General features: G+C 61.5%; 1 protein-coding gene across 2 annotated transcripts in view; it reads left to right on the top strand.

The window, feature by feature from the left end:
- Nucleotides 1-16,797, top strand: part of SND1 (staphylococcal nuclease and tudor domain containing 1) — an 82,318-nt gene that overhangs the window by 53,326 nt on the left and 12,195 nt on the right. For both annotated transcript variants that reach the window (XM_066182576.1, XM_066182577.1), the window contains 4 exons: nucleotides 1,373-1,483; nucleotides 4,012-4,084; nucleotides 4,942-5,083; nucleotides 9,982-10,091. In XM_066182576.1, the coding sequence (XP_066038673.1) occupies nucleotides 1,373-1,483; nucleotides 4,012-4,084; nucleotides 4,942-5,083; nucleotides 9,982-10,091 (436 nt within the window). The remainder of the gene's footprint in view (nucleotides 1-1,372; nucleotides 1,484-4,011; nucleotides 4,085-4,941; nucleotides 5,084-9,981; nucleotides 10,092-16,797) is intronic.

Here is a 16,797-nt window from a genome sequence, read left to right as displayed (position 1 = left end):
GGGGACACTGTTCCACACCCTTTTTCCAGGATGCAGCTGGGATGGGAAGTGGGAACAGGAAATGCCTGGGATGGGGAGTGGGATGTGTTCAGGATGAGGAGCAGGATTTGACTGGGATGGGGAATGTCAGGGACCACCGGGATCCTTCCCTGGCCTCCCCCAGCTCCCGCTCCTTGCTGAACATTCCAGGGGTGCCCATTCCTGGCAGTGCCCATTCCCAGTGCCTGGCATTGCCAGCAGTGCCCATTCCCAGTGCCCGGCATTCCCAGCAGTGCTCATTCCCTGTGCTCGGCATTCCCGGCAGTGCTCATTCCCAGTGCTCGGCATTCCCGGCAGGGCCCATTCCCAGTGCTCGGCATTCCCAGCAGTGCCCATTCCCGGTGTTCGGCATTCCCAGGCTGCCGCAGCAGCTCCAGCTGCAGCAATTCCCTTGCTCGTCAATCCCGAATTTTTTTGATTCCTCCCCGTGCTCCGAGACCTAATTTCAGCTCCTGGTGCTGGATTTGCCCTTCCCCCTCCTCAAGAAGAGGCACACCCGGGATTCGGGAAGGGATCAGTCCCTCCGTCCTCTGGATAGATCCGCTCTTTTTTGGGGATACGGAGGGAATTAGGGATGTGCTGGCGGAGGAGAATTCATGGATTTGCTTGAAGCAGTGGGATGGGATGGATTCATCCCTGCCTTGCACAGCCCCCCCCCTTTGCTGATCCCGGAAATCCCAGTTCACTGGGAGAGGCTGCTCCAAGCCCCTTTCCCTGGAAATGGAGGGAGGGGGTCTCATTGTCCAAGCCCCCCCAAACTGGTGCCCAACTTCTTTCCTGGAAAAACGTGGGAAGGTGGAATCAAGGAGATTCCCGTGGGCTGGGGGCCGCCACCCCTCCGGTCTGGGCGGGAATCTGGGGAGGGTGCCCCCCCCCCCCCTCAGAAACCAGGAAAGAAGTGCTGGGATTGGGAATTCCAGGAGGAGGCCTGGGAATGCTGAGCCTGCTGGGTTTGGGCTGGGGGCGTTTTTGGGTGAAGTTTTGGGGTGGTGTTTTTGGGATGCTCCTGGGTGGCTTCTCCCGGTGGGAATGAACCCAGTGCAAGACCCCCAGTGTGCCCAGAGAAGTGGGATGTGTTCCCCTTGGGATGGGGTGGATTGGGATGGGATGGAATGGGATTGGGGTGGATTGGGGTGGATTGGGGTGGGATAGGGATGGGATTGCGATGGGATTGGGGTGGGATTGCGATGGGATTGGGGTGGGATTGCGATGGGATTGGGGTGGGATTGGGATGGGATTGGGGTGGGATTGCGATGGGATTGGGGTGGATTGGGGTCTCCCTGCCCCAGTTCCCGCCCCGGTCCCATTCCCGTTCCCGTTCCCGTTCCCGCAGCAACATCGCGGAGGCGCTGGTCAGCAAGGGCCTGGCCACGGTGCTGCGCTACCGGCAGGACGACGACCAGCGCTCGGCCCACTACGACGAGCTGCTGGCGGCCGAGGCCCGGTGAGCGCGGCTGGGGGCGCCGTCCCTGTCCCCTGCCACACCCTGTGTCCCCTGTCACACCCTGTGTCCCCTGCCACACCCTGTGTCCCCTGTCCTGTGTCCCCCTGCCCCATCCCTGTCCCCCATCACACCCTGTGCCCCCTGTCACACCCTGTGTCCCCTGCTCTGTGTCCCCTGCCCTGTGTCCCCCTGTCACACCCTGTGTCCCCTGCTCTGTGTCCCCTGTCCTGTGACCCCCTGTCACACCCTGTGTCCCCTGCTCTGTGTCCCCTGTCCTGTGACCCCCTGTCACACCCTGTGTCCCCTGCTCTGTGTCCCCTGTCCTGTGACCCCCTGTCACACCCTGTGTCCCCTGCTCTGTGTCCCCTGTCCTGTGCCCCCTGTCACACCCTGTGTCCCCTGCTCTGTGTCCCCTGTCCTGTGACCCCCTGTCACACCCTGTGTCCCCTGCTCTGTGTCCCCTGTCCTGTGACCCCCTGTCACACCCTGTGTCCCCTGCTCTGTGTCCCCTGTCCTGTGCCCCCTGTCACACCCTGTGTCCCCTGCTCTGTGTCCCCTGTCCTGTGACCCCCTGTCACACCCTGTGTCCCCTGCTCTGTGTCCCCTGTCCTGTGACCCCCTGTCACACCCTGTGTCCCCTGCTCTGTGTCCCCTGTCCTGTGACCCCCTGTCACACCCTGTGTCCCCTGCTCTGTGTCCCCTGTCCTGTGACCCCCTGTCACACCCTGTGTCCCCTGCTCTGTGTCCCCTGTCCTGTGACCCCTGCCCTGTGTCCCCTGCCCTGTGTCCCCTCCCCATCCCCGTGGCTGTAGGCGAGTCCCCCATGGAGCTCCCGGTGTCCCTCTGTCCCATCCCAGCCGTGTCCCCATGTCCCCAGCTGTGTCCCAGCTGTGCGCAGCGCCGCTCCCCGTGGGGCGGATCCCGTGGGGATCCCGCTGAGCCCCGTGGCCACAGGTGGCTGTTGCCAGCGCCGGGAGCCGCCCGGGTGTCCCCGTGTCCCTGATCCCGCACTCCCAGGGCCCTGGAATGGCGCTGGACGCCCTTCCCTGCCGGGCCCCGCTCCCTGTGGCGGCGGGAACGCTGGGATCCTGGCTCCTCCTTGGCACCAGATCCCGGCACGATGCCGAGAGCCGGGAAGAGCAGCTTGGAGGGGGCTGCGGCGCCTTCCCGGGCAGGGCTGGCTGCCGCGGGAAAAGGCGGATGGATGGATGGATCCTGAGAAAGCCGCTCCCGTTTCCACCCAGCCGTGCCCGGGCAGTGGGCGGCCGGCAGATTGCTGGCACGCTCCTTCCCGGCGCCGGGAATGTGCCTTTGGGGAAGCCTGGCAGGAAGGCAGCGGCTCCGAGCTGCCGAGGGGGCAGCGGGATACCAGGATCCGGGGCTGGGATGTGACCCCTGGAGATGGATCCGGGGCTGGGATGAGACCCCTGGAGATGGATCTGGGGCTGGGATGAGACCCCTGGAGATGGATCCGGGGCTGGGATGTGTCACCTGGAGATGGATCTGGGGCTGGGATGTGACCCCTGGAGATGGATCCGGGGCTGGGATGAGACCCCTGGAGATGGATCCGGGGCTGGGATGTGACCCCTGGAGATGGATCCGGCGCTGGGATGTGACCCCTGGAGATGGATCCGGGGCTGGGACGTGACCCCTGGAGATGGATCCGGGGCTGGGATGAGACCCCTGGAGATGGATCCGGGGCTGGGATGAGACCCCTGGAGATGGATCTGGGGCTGGGATGTGTCACCTGGAGATGGATCCGGGGCTGGGATGTGACCCCTGGAGATGGATCCGGGGCTGGGATGAGACCCCTGGGGATGGATCCGGGGCTGGGATGTGACCCCTGGAGATGGATCTGGGGCTGGGATGAGACCCCTGGAGATGGATCCGGGGCTGGGGTTCAGCCTGGATGTCCCCAGGGGGAGGTGCTGGGAGTTCCTGCCCGATCCCAGGGCGGGGCTGGGGTGGAGGTGGCTCCTCCGTGCCGGGAGCTTTGGCACATCCCAAATCCGGCGTCGTGCTGGCGCCAGGCAGAGCAGCCGGCAGCTCTGGGACAGTGTTGGGAGCAGTGGGAACGGGAGATCCCGGATGAGGTGGTGGTGCAGGGCCTGGAGCAGTCTGGGGGATCCCTGCAGCATTCCCAGCTCTTCAGAGAGCCTGGAGTCACATCCCAGGCCTTGGCTCTGCCAGAATCCTGGCACACTCCGGCCTTTCCCAAATCCCCAGGGGCAGGAGGGGACGCTCCAGGTGGGGACGAGAGCTCGGTGGCCTCATCCCAAGGGAACATCCCGGGGGAACATCCCAGCCCCACGTCCCTGTGCCGAGACCAGGATCCGGATGCAGGTCCGGCGCTGGGCGTGGATCTGGCAGCAGCTCCAACATCCCGCCGCTTTTCCATCCGTCCCGCGGCTTCCACGTGCTGCATTCCCGCATCCAGGCTCCTCTCGCCTCCACGTTTCTCCCGGAAAGCCCTCGCTCCGCGCCCGGGACGCTCTGGGCTGACTCCCGGCGCTCCTTGTCTTTTCCAGGGCCATTAAGAACGGGAAGGGGCTGCACAGCAAGAAGGAGGTGCCGATCCACAGGGTGGCCGACATCTCCGGGGTGAGGATCCCCTCGGACACGCGGGATGTGCGGGAATTGCGCAGGGATCTGACGGGATGAAACCCGCTCGGCGCCGTTGCTTTGGGAGCTGCTGCTGGGGACGGGAGGTTTCCCTTTTTTCCTTGGATAAATGAACCGGGAGTTGCCCCGTAGCCTGGGATCCAGGTGGAGGGAGCCAACGCCGAAATGCCGGTGGGAATCTGGGATTCCCCGGCTCTGCTGAGGGAATGTCGGGATCCCCATCCTCCATTGGGGATGGGGGAAATGGGGCCGGACCTGTCCTGCTGCTCCAGGCAGCTGCCCTGTGCGGGGGTTTAGGATGGGATTTGGGGTGGATTTGGGATTTGGGGATGGGTTTGGGGATGAATTTCGGATGCATTTTGGCCAGACTGGGGATGTGTTTGGGATGTGTTTTGGGACATATTTGGGATTTATTATAGGGTGTGTTTGGGATTTTTAGACGTATTTTGGGACGCGTTTGGAGATGTATGTTGAGATGTGTTTTGGGATATTTTTGGGATTTGGGGATGCATTCGGGATGCATTTTAGGTTATCTTTGGGATGTGTTTTGGGATGGGTTTTTTGGGATGGGTTTTTTGGGATGCGTTTGGGATCATTTCGGGATGAATTTGGGATTTTTGGCTCTATTTTGAGACGTGTTTTGGGACATATCTGGGATCTCGGGATGGATTTGGGGCGCAGGGCCCATCCCGAGCCGGGAACGCTCAGCTCCACGCCCAGATCCCACATCCCAGGCGGCGAAGGGGACAAGGAGCTCCCTCCCGGCTTTGGCAGGTCGGGATTCCGGGGGGGGTCTCGGAATTCCGGGGGGTTTCTGAGCTCCCGTTTTCCCGCAGGACACGCAGAAGGCGAAGCAGTTCCTGCCGTTCCTGCAGCGCGCCGGCCGCTCCGAGGCCGTGGTGGAATACGTGTTCAGCGGCTCCCGCCTGAAGCTCTTCCTGCCCAAGGAAACCTGCCTGATCACCTTCCTGCTCGCAGGTGAGCCGGGCGTGCCGGGCATCGGCCGATCCCGGGATCGGCACCGCGGGACTCTGGGATCAGCGCCAAGGGATTCCTGGGATTGGCACCAAGGGGTTCTGGGATTGGCACCAAGGGGTTCTGGGATCGGCACCAAGGGATTCCTGGGATTGGCACCAAGGGGTTCTGGGATTGGCACCATGGGGATCCAGGATTGGCACCGTGAGGTTCCTGGGATCAGCACCATGGTGTTCCCAGGATTGGCACCGTGCGGATCCAGGATTGGCACGCTGGGGTTCTGGAATGGCACCACAGGGTTCCCGGGATCAGCACTGCAGGATTCTGGGATCGGCACTGTGGGACTCTGGGATTGGCACCGTGGGGTTCCTGGGATCAACACTGTGGGGTTCCCGGGATTGCCACCGCAGGGGTTCTGGGATCAGCGCCGTGGGGTTCTGGGATCGGTGCCGGAACATCCCCCGGCCTGGCGCGGGAACGTTCCCTGGATTGGGGGACCCCGGGACGGAGGGTCCCAGTTAACCCTGGAGCTGCCGTGGGTCAGGCTGCCAGGGGTGGGGCAGGTTGGGGTTGGGAAGGACGATCCCACCTAAAAAACCTGGGAGCGGGTGGGGAAGGACAAAGTGGGGAGAAGGGAGGGAACAGCGGGATGGGGATGAGGATGAGGATGTAGATGGGGATAGGATGAAGATGGATTGAGAATGAGGATCAGGGCGGGGATGAGGATCAGGAGGAATTCCATCAGCGTTTCAAGGATCCAATCCCAGGATCAAACACTGGGAAAGGTGGGAGCGGCTCCTACACAGGGAATGTTCATCCTGGGAGGAGCAAGGATGGAGTCAGGGATTCCTTGTCCATCCCTTTGCTCCCAGAGTTGGGAATGCGTCCTGTCTCTGTCCCCCGTGGACATCAACACCGGGATGGGCCTTTGGGAAGTGGGGGCTCCATCCCTGCTCCCAGCGGTGCCGGGACATCTCCTGGTGCTGCCATCCCTGCTCCACAGGGGAGTCCCTATTCCATGGGGGTCCCTGATCCATGGTTCTCCTCTTCGGAGGTCCCTGCTCCATGGGAATTCCTGCTCCGTGGGAATCCCTGTTCCATGGTCCTGCTCCATGGGAATTCCTGCTCCGTGGGAATCCCTGTTCTGTGGTCCTGCTCCATGGGAATCCCTGTTCCGTGGTCCTGCTTCATTGGGATTCCTGCTCCATGGGAATCCCTGTTCCATGGTCCTGCTCTGTGGGAATCCCTGTTCCATGGTCCTGCTCCATGGGAATCCCTGTTCCGTGGTCCTGCTCCATTGGGATTCCTGCTCCATGGGAATCCCTGTTCCATGGTCCTGCTCCATGGGAATCCCTGTTCCATGGTCCTGCTCCGTGGGAATCCCTGTTCCATGGTCCTGCTCCGTGGGAATCCCTGTTCCATGGGAATCCCTGTTCCATGGTCCTGCTCCATGGGAATTCCTGCTCCGTGAGAATCCCTGTTCCATGGTCCTGCTCCGTGGGAATCCCTGTTCCATGGTCCTGCTCCGTGGGAATCCCTGTTCTGTGGGAATCCCTGTTCCATGGTCCTGCTCCTTTGGGATTCCTGCTCCGTGGGAATCCCTGTTCCGTGGTCCTGCTCCATTGGGATTCCTGCTCCGCCCTTCTCTGTTCTAGAAGGGATTGATCCCCAAGACCATCCCATCCCATCAAATCCCGTGATCCCGACGGGACCTTCTGGCTTTTATTTCCCCTGGTTTTTGTTGGATTTCTCGCCGGTGCCATTCCCAACCCTCCTCTGCCAAGCCAGGAATAGGATAAATATCCGCCTTTTATCAACGCCTGCCTTTTTTATGGATATCAAATGCAAATGAGCACCAGGAAGAGATGCCAAGTCCCTTAAAATGTGACTCCAGGGATGCTCCCGAGGGAGCTCATCCCGGCTTTCCAGCTAAAATAGATCCGTCAGAGCACTATAAATATGTGCAAATACAGGCACCGGTTTAATCCCGAATTCCTCTCTCCCGGCAAAACTCCGGAGCCTGACGCCTTGCCGGAGCGGGGGCTGGGAGCGGGAGAATTCCCGAGGGATGAGGGGGCACCTCCGGGGATGTTGGAGTGGCCAAGTGGCTCCGAGGGGTCCAAAATCTTCCCCGGGAGCTGCGGGATTGGGAGACGGGGACGGGAAATCCGGAGTTTTTTCCATGTGAGCGTTCCCGACGGGGGGCTGTCCCACGGAGCGGATCCTCGGCGCTCCAGTCCCACTCCCGCACTTCCCGGGCGTCCCCTCCCTCCCCCTCGCCTCCCCTGCTCCCGAAATCCATAAATCCGCCGGGAGATCGATCCCTGGTGCTCGGCCCCGGCACGGCCGATCCCTGCCCGGAGCCATCCCAGATCCCGGTGCCGGCCGCGGCTGCGGCGCAGCGAGGGCACAAAGCTGCTCCGATCCCTGGAATCAAGGCTGGAAGGGTCCTTGCTCCAAGGGATTCTCTCCCTGGGAAGATCTATTCTACCTGTTCTCTCTGAGGGAATTCCGGGGAGGAATTCCTCCCGGAATCCTGGTGCGGGATCCCTCGTGGCATGCTGTGGGGTACTCTGGGATGCTGTGGAACGCCCCAGGATGCCTTGGGATGCTTCAGGATATCGCAGGGGTGCTGTGGGATACCTGGGAATGCTCAGCGATGTCTATGGCATGCCGAGGGATACCTTGGGATGCTGCGGAATTCTTGGCCCTCATCCCTCCAGGGCCGATTCTGGGATGGGAGCAGGCCCAGAGCCGGGCAGGATTGTGCTGGAATTCTCTGGGCAGCCCAGGGGAGCGCGGTGGCTGCAACACCGGCAGCCGCATCCCTCATTAATCCGTCACGGCTTCCCGGGAAGCGCGGCACAGCCGCGGATTCGGGATTAGCTGCTATTTTTAAAGTGCTTGGAGAACTTTTCCTCCCCTCTCCCGCCAGCATTCCCGGGGGGATGAGAGCGCCAAGGCCGGCCTTTGGAGCTGTCCCGTTTCCAGAAGCTTCCCTCGGGTGGCTTCGGGAAGCGTCAGAAGCCGGAGAGGATCCGGAGCGGGATCCCGGTCTGGAGGAGCCGGGAGCTGCCGGAGTTGGAGGGCTCTGGTGCTTCCTCAGCTCTTCCCTTGTTCTCTGAGGGAAGGAATTCCCTTGAGGTCCGCGAGCCCTCCTGGCCCCTTCCAGGGGGAGGAAGGGCGGCTCCAGCCCCTCGTTCCCGTTCCCGGCGCGGCACTGGGGGATGCTCCCTGCTGGAGAAATCCGGGGTCAGAGCTGGGTCAGGATCGGAGCCAGAGCCCACCCGGTGCTGGCAAGAGGATCCCACGGTGATCCCAGATTTTGGGGGTGGATGGTGGTTCCAGCTCATTAACAAAGATCCCGGGTTTTCCTGCTCCCCATCCCACGTTCTGCTGTGTTTCCCGGAATCCCCCTTTCCAGAAATCCCATTTCTGGGGACAGAGGACGTCAGTTCTGGGAAGGACAGGGACAGGGCCGGGAATCTCCTGCTGGATTCCCTGGAAATGGCTTCCCTTGGAGGCTGCACAGCCTGGGAATGGGGGCTGGGCTGGGGACAGGACGGGGATGCGGCAGGGCCAGGGATGGGGATGGGACAGGGATGAGGAGGAGGATGAGGATGGGGATGGGGATGAGGAGGAGGATGGGGATGAGGATGAGGATGGGGATGAGGATGAGGATGGGGATGGGGATGGGGATGGGGATGAGGATGAGGATGAGGATGAGGATGAGGATGGGGATGGGGATGAGGATGGGGATGAGGATAGGGATGGGGATGGGGATGAGGATGGGGATGAGGATGGGGATGGGGATGAGGATGAGGATGAGGATGAGGATGATGATGGGGATGGGGATGAGGATGGGGATGAGGATGGGGATGAGGATGAGGATGAGGATGAGGATGAGGATGAGGATGAGGATGAGGATGAGGATGAGGATGAGGATGGGGATGAGGATGAGGATGAGGATGAGGATGGGGATGGGGATGAGGATGAGGATGGGGATGAGGATGGGATGAGGAAGGACCCTCTGGCACAGGGACACTGTCCCTTGGGATGTGCTCTGGGCACTCCCGGCTGCTCCGGGCAGGATCGGTGTCCTTGTGTCCTCGGGTCTTGGTGACACCGATGTGGCCCTGGGGATGTGGCACCTCCTCACTCGTGGCTGCGGCGTGGAGCCGCAATTCCCGGCGCTTCATTCATTATGCAAATTATGTAAATGATCATTAATAATGCAGGACTTCCCTGTGCTCCCAGCCGGGGCAGGGGGATCCCAGGGGCAGCGGGACAAGGGGGAGCGGCTGTGACAGAGGGGTCTGGATGGGGGCCTGGGTGTGTCCCCGTGTCCCCATCCCTGTTTGTGTCCCCATCCCTGTTTGTCCCCATGTCCCCATCCCTGTTTGTGTCCCCATCCCTGTTTGTGTCCCCATCCCTGTTTGTCCCCATGTCCCCATCCCTGTTTGTGTCCCCATCCCTGTTTGTCCCCGTGTCCCCATCCCTGCTGGTCCCAGTCTGTCCCAGCCTCTCCCACGGCTGTGCCACCCCTGGATGCTCCTGGAGCTCCCCCCACATCTCACTTGTTTCCAGTGTCCCCTTCCCTCCCAGATCCTTCCCAGTGTGCCATTCCCAGTTCCCCATTCCCAGGTGCCATTCCCAGTGTGCCATTTCCAGGTGCCATTCCCAGGTGCCATTCCCAGTGTGCCATTCCCAGTTCCCCATTCCCAGTTCCCCGTTCCCCGTTCCCAGTTCCCCATTCCCAGGTGCCATTCCCAGTTCCCCGTTCCCAGGTTCCCCATTCCCAGTTCCCCGTTCCCAGTTCCCCGTTCCCAGTTCCCCATTCCCAGTTCCCCGTTCCCAGTTCCCCGTTCCCAGTTCCCTGACCCCGGCCGGTTTTCCCGCAGGGATCGAGTGCCCGCGGGGCGCCCGGAACGCTCCGGGGCTGGCGCAGGAGGGGGAGCCCTTCAGCGAGGAGGCCACGCTCTTCACCAAGGAGCTCGTGCTGCAGAGGGAGGTACGGCCCGAGCCCGGCACCGGGGCATCCGGGGGGATCCGGGGGGATCTGGCGATCCAGGGGGATCCAGGGGGATCCAGGGAGATCTTAAGGGATCTGAGGGCAGCAGCTGTGAGGGACCGGAGGGTGCAGCGATACCCAGAGATCCCAGGGATACCCAGAGATCCCGGGGATGCTGAGACATCCCAGGGGATACCCAGAGTGTCCTGTGGGATATGGAGAGATCCCCGGGTGATTCTGAGAGATCCAAGGTGTCACCAGCAGATCCCAGGTGATTCCGGGAGATCCCAGGAGATCCCAGGGGATACTGAAAGTGCCCTGGGCAGGATGGATGTGGGGTTGGATGTGAGGTTGGAATCCACATGGATGTGGGGTTGGATTCCCGATGGATGTGGGGTTGGATGTGGGGTTGTATTCCGGATGGATGTGGGGTTGGATGTGGAGTTGGATTCCCGATGGATGTGAAGTTGGATTCCCGATGGATGTGGGGTTGGATTCCCGATGGATGTGGAGTTGGATTCCCGATGGATGTGGAGTTGGATTCCCGATGGATGTGGGGTTGGATGTGGGGTTGGATTCCGGATGGATGTGGGGTTGGATGTGGAGTTGGATTCCCGATGGATGTGGAGTTGGATTCCTGATGGATGTGGGGTTGGATTCCCGATGGGTATGGGATTAGATTCCCGATGGATGTGGGGTTGGATGTCGGGTTGGAGTCTGTTTGAACCTGTTCCCGTTACCGTCTCCGGATATTAAAATTCCCTGGAACTCCTGTGATTTCCCTGATTGCAGCTCCGGCGCTCGGGGCCCGTTTTGGGTAATTGTTCCGTGATTCACAATTCCAAGGTGGATCCCGGATCCCTCCCCCGCCGACAGTCGTGGTTCCCCTGAGCCAAAATTCGGGAACTGATGCTCCCATCCAGATGTTGGCACTGCTGCAGATATGGGCATGGATAGAGATGGGATCTGAGGATCCAGATGTGGCCGTGGCTGCAGACACGGTTGATGCAGATGTGGACACAGCTGCAGTTTGGGGCATGGATCCAGATGTGGGCAGGGGTGCAGATGTTGACATGGATCCAGATGTGGGCAGGGATGCAGATGTTGACATGGATCCAGACGTGGGCAGGGATGCAGATGTTGACATGGATCCAGACGTGGGCAGGGGTGCAGATGTTGACATGGATCCAGACGTGGGCAGGGGTGCAGATGTTGACATGGATCCAGACGTGGGCAGGGGTGCAGATGTTGACATGGATCCAGACGTGGGCAGGGATGCAGATGTTGACATGGATCCAGATGTGGGCAGGGCCGCAGATGTTGACATGGATCCAGATGTGGGCAGGGATGCAGATGTTGACATGGATCCAGCCGTGGGCAGGGGTGCAGATGCTGACATGGATCCAGATGTGGTTCGTGGATGCAGATGTGGCTGCAGATCCAGGTGTGGGCACGGTGGGAACTGTGGGCGTGGATCCAGATGTGGCAGCAGCTGCAGGCCGGTGGTGCCGGCTGTGGGAACACAGGAGTGAGGGGACACAGGGACACGGAATGGGGAACGCAGGGACACGGGTGCAGGGACATGGGAATGTGGGGAAACAGGGACAAGAGGACACGGGGACACGGGGACATGGGGACACAGGGACAGGAGGACACGGGACACGGGGACACGGGGACAGGAGGACGCAGGGACATGGGGGTGCAGGATATAGGGACATGGGGACACAGGGTCACAGGGACATGGGGACATGGGTGCCGGGATACAGGAACATGGAGAAACAGGGACAGGAGGACGTAGGGACAGGAGAACATGGACGTGGAGACACAGGGACATGGGGACACAGGGACATGGGGAAATGGGTGCAGGGATACAAGAACATGGGGACACAGGGACAGGAGGACACAGGGGCACGGGGGTGCAGGATGTGGGAACATGGAGAAACAGGGACACAGGGACACAGGGACACAGGGATACGGGAACATGGAGAAACAGGGACACGGGGACACTGCAGTCGTCCCCCTCCCTGCTCAGCATCTCGCGCTGCCGGGAATTGCTGACCCGCATCCCAAGGGCTTCGCTCCGCTGCCTCGGCACATTCCGGAGGCTCCGCGCTGCACCTGCCCGGGAATGTCGTGGCAGGGAGGCCAGATGGAGCCCGGGCTGCTTCCCAGGAATGCAGTGGCAGGGAGGACACGTGGAAGCCCGGGATGCTTCCCGGGAATGTCGTGGGGGAGGCCGTGGGAAGATGGGCTGCTGCCCAGGAACGTGGCGGTGGGGAGGCCACGTGGAATTTGGGATGCAGGGCAGGAATTCGGGATGCAGGGCAGGAATTCGGGGTGCAGGGCCAGAATTTGGGATGCAGGGCCGGAATTCAGGGTGCAGGGCAGGAATTTGGGATGCAGGGCCGGAATTCGGGGTGCAGGGCCAGAATTTGGGATGCAGAGCAGGAATTTGGGGTGCAGGGCAGGAATTCGGGGTGCACGGCCAGAATTTGGGATGCAGGGCAGGAATTTGGGGTGCAGGGCAGGAATTGGGGATGCAGGGCCGGAATTTGGGATGCGGGGCTGGAATTGGGGATGCGGGGCCGGAATTCAGGATGCAGGGCAGGAATTCACGATGCAGGGCAGGAATTCACGATGCAGAGCAGGAATTCGGGGTGCAGGGCCGGAATTCGGGATGCAGGGCAGGAATTCACGATGCAGAGCAGGAATTCGGGGTGCAGGGCAGGAATTTGGGATGCCGGGCAGGAATTCACGATGCAGAGCAAGAATTCGGGATGCAGGGCAGGAATTTGGGATGCCGGGCAGGAATTGGGGGTGCAGGGCAGGAATTCGGGATGCAGGGCAGGAACTGGGGGTGCAGGGCAAGAATTGGGGCTGCAGGGCAGGAATTCGGGGTGCAGGGAAGGAATTTGGGATGCCGGGCAGGAATTCACGATGCAGAGCAGGAATTCAGGGTGCAGGGCAGGAATGCCATGGCGAGGAGGCCGCGGGAAGCCGGGATGTCGCCCAGGCCCGTTCCCGGCTCCGGCTGCGGGTCCCCGCGGTTCCCACGGTGGCCCCGGCCGCGTTCCCGCCGGCAGCCGAGTCCCTGCCCACCCCCACAGCCGTGGGATATTTTTATCCGGCGGCTCCGGCTGCTGCTGACTCACGGGCCCGGAGCCGGCGCTGACGAACCGGCCCCGCAGCGTGGGGAGCTGGGGGGTGCGGGGAGGTTCCGGCGGGATGGCGGCTCCGGGAGCGCCCGGGAAGGGCCCAGGGGAGCCCCGGGTGCCCCTCGGCCCCTCCGCGGCCGCACGGATCCGGCAGGAGCTGCTGATCCCCCGGGAACGCCGGGAAACTGCCCCGGCCCCCCGCAACGTGTTCCAGGGCTTTTTGTCCGCTGGAGCTGTGGATTGCCAGTGGGTCAATCCAGCCCTGATCCCAGTCCCAGCCGGATCCCAGCACTGATCCAAACCCCAATTCCAGTGCTGATCCCACTGTTGATCCCAACTGGTGATCCCAACTCCAATCCCAACCCTGATCCCAGGGTCAGTCCCAGTGCTGATCCCAACCCCAATCCCAGCACTGACCCCAGCACAAATCCCAGTCCCAGGGCCCAGCCCTGTGCTTGGAGCATCCGCGGTGTTCCAGAGCATCCTCCCACATCCCACCTCATCCCACCCCACCCCATCCCATCCCATCCCACCTCATCCCACCCCATCCCACCCAATCCCTTCCCATCCCACCCCACCCCATTCCATCCCACCTCATCCTATTCCATCCCATCCCATTCCATCCCACCTCATCCCACCCCACCCCACCCCATCCCATCCCACCTCATCCCATCCCATCCCATCCCATGCCATCCCATCCCATCCCATTCCATCCCACCCCATCCCACCTCATCCCACCCCACCCCATCCCATCCCATCCCACCTCATCCCATCCCACCTCATCCCATCCCATCCCATCCCACCCCACCTCATCCCATCCCATCCCATCCCATCCCATCCCACCTCATCCCATCCCATCCCATCCCACCTCATCCCATCCCATCCCATCCCATCCCATGCCAGGGGAGGCCCCGGGAGAACTCCAGATCCCGCTGCCGTTGGGACTTCCCCGACATCCCCCAAAAATCCCGGGATTTTATTTGTCAGTGTTTGCCTTTCCCCACATCCCAGGCCCTGATTCCCACCCTGCTCCGAAGGAATTCCCGGGAAAGAGCTGGGGCTGCTCTGGGGTCACAAGGAGGATTGTCCTTAACAGGATGGATAGGATGGAATTCTGGGAACTGGGGGAGATCAAGGACTGGTGGGGTTTGGGGTTGGGATGGAATTGGATGAGGATGAGGATGGGATGAGGATGAGGATGAGGATGAGGATGAGGATGAGGATGGGGATGGGGATGGAGATGGGATGAGGATGAGGATGAGGATGAGGATGAGGATGAGGATGGGGTTGGGGATGGGGATGGGGATGAGGATGGGATGAGGATGGGGATGGGGATGAGGATGAGGATGAGGATGAGGATGGGGATGGGGATGGGGATGGGGATGAGGATGGGGATGAGGATGAGGATGAGGATGAGGATGAGGATGAGGATGAGGATGAGGATGAGGATGAGGATGAGGATGAGGATGGGATGAGGATGGGGATGGGGATGGGGATGAGGATGGGGATGGGGATGAGGATGATGAGGATGAGGATGGGGATGGGGATGAGGATGAGGATGAGGATGAGGATGAAGATGGGATGAGGATGGGATGAGGATGATGATGGGGATGGGGATGAGGATGAGGATGATGAGGATGAGGATGGGATGAGGATGGGGATGGGGATGAGGATGAGGATGATGAGGATGAGGATGGGATAATGATGATGATGATGGTGCTCTAATTTTGGGCTAAAATCAAAGCCAATGAAATCCATAAATCCCTCCAGCCCCCTGTAGCATTCCCAGGATCTCTGGGATCATTCCTGTCTGTCCCCTGCTCAGGGAGGAGGGGAGGTTCATCCTCCAGGAGCAGGAGGAGGAGGAGGTGTTGGCATTCCCAGATTGGCCTGGGTGGGAAAATTCGGGAATAAAGGGAAAAGCAGGAATGTAGTTTTGGGAAAAACTGACCCGGATTCGCCAAAAATCCTAAAAAAACCCCAAATCCCAACACTGGACCCTGGCAGCTCCGTGGTGACCGAGGGGAGGGGCTCAGCCCCTGGGTGTCCCCGGGAAGCGGTGGTGGCACTGCGGTGGAGGTGGCACCGTGGGGACACCGGTGCCACCGAGGGTCCCCATGGCCGCAGGGACACTCTGTCCCGCTGTCCCCTCAGAGGGGTGTCCCGCTGTCCCCTCCTCCCTCCCTGCAATCCCAACTCCAGCCGGGAACCCCCGGCCCAGGGTCCCGCTGTGCCCCCCACCAGTGTCCCCCCGCTCCTGTCGCCCCCCGATTCTCAGCACCCCCCCAATGTCACCCCCCAACTGTCCCTCCAGTGTCACCCTCCGTGTCACCCCCAATTCTCATCTCCTCAATGTCACCCCCCGTAATTCTGTCCCCCCCAATTCTCGTCCCCCCAGTGTCACCCCCTAATTCTTGTCCCCCCCAATTCTCGTCCCCCCAATGTCACCCCCTAATTCTTGTCCCCCCAATTCTCGTCCCCCCAATGTCACCCCCTAATTCTTGTCCCCCCCAATTCTCGTCCCCCCAATGTCACCCCCTAATTCTTGTCCCCCCCCCGCCCCGTGTCACCCCCATTTCTCACCCGTCCCCTCCTCCATCCTCTCCCTCCGTGTCCCTTCCCCGCTCCGCGGTTTTTCCAAAGCTTTTCCTGCTGAGAGGACAAAAAACCCCTTTCAGGCTGGCGGGGAGGGGGGCACCCCCCGCGGCCCCCCCGAGTCCCCCCCAGCCCCAGCCCCGTTTAACCCCTCGGGCACTCGCTGTTACAAATTTGGAACAATATTTATTAAAATACAAAAATACACTTGGGGGTTTTTTTGTTTTGTTTTTTTGTTTTTTCTTTTTCCTTTTTGTTGGATTCGCGGTACAGTCGGATCCTTCCGGCGTTTACAGCCTGAGAGGGAACTTCTGCATCTCCTTCCCGCCTTCCGCCCCCCCCCTCCCCCCCACCCCGGACCCCCCAAAAACGGAATTTTAGCTCAGCTTTGCCCTCCCCCCCCCCTCAACTCCGAGAACATTTTAAAGCTAAAACGAGAAATTAAAGTAATTCCAGCGCCCGAGCAACGGGGGGGGGGCCCCCCTCGCTGCTGCCCGACCCCCCCCATCCCCTCGGGACCCCCACGAGGCACTTGGGGTCCCCACCGGGACCCCCCCGGCGCCACCTCCGATGCTGGTGGCCCCCCCATTGTCACCCCCCTCCCCGAGCCCTTAATTTCTCCCGGCCCCCCCCCCGGTTCCATGAGCAGCCCTTGGGGGGGGAGGGGGGTGTCCCCATTGTCACCCCCTCCCGGGGAAGGGGGAGGGGCTCCCCACACCCCCCCCCCCGCCCCAAATAAAAGGACTAAAAATGCCGTTCGTAGTGAAGGTGGTTACAATCATTGGTCAGGTGTCCCGTGGGGGCCCCCCCAGCCCCCCAGGAGCCATAGCCCTGTGCCGAGGGGTCCGGGGGGGGTGACAAACACCGTGGGAAAGGGGGTGCAGAGCAAAGCGGGGGGGCACCCGCTCTCCCCCCCTCCAAACCACCCCCCTCCCCCAGGTGCTTGCGGGGTTTTT

The sequence above is a fragment of the Chamaea fasciata genome, unplaced genomic scaffold, assembly GCF_029207755.1.
Source record: "Chamaea fasciata isolate MVZ Bird 193981 ecotype frontalis unplaced genomic scaffold, bChaFas1.0.hap1 SCAF_5, whole genome shotgun sequence".
NCBI lineage: Eukaryota > Metazoa > Chordata > Aves > Passeriformes > Sylviidae > Chamaea > Chamaea fasciata.
Note: the sequence above shows the minus strand (reverse complement) of the source record. Positions and strands in the feature narration are given on the sequence as shown.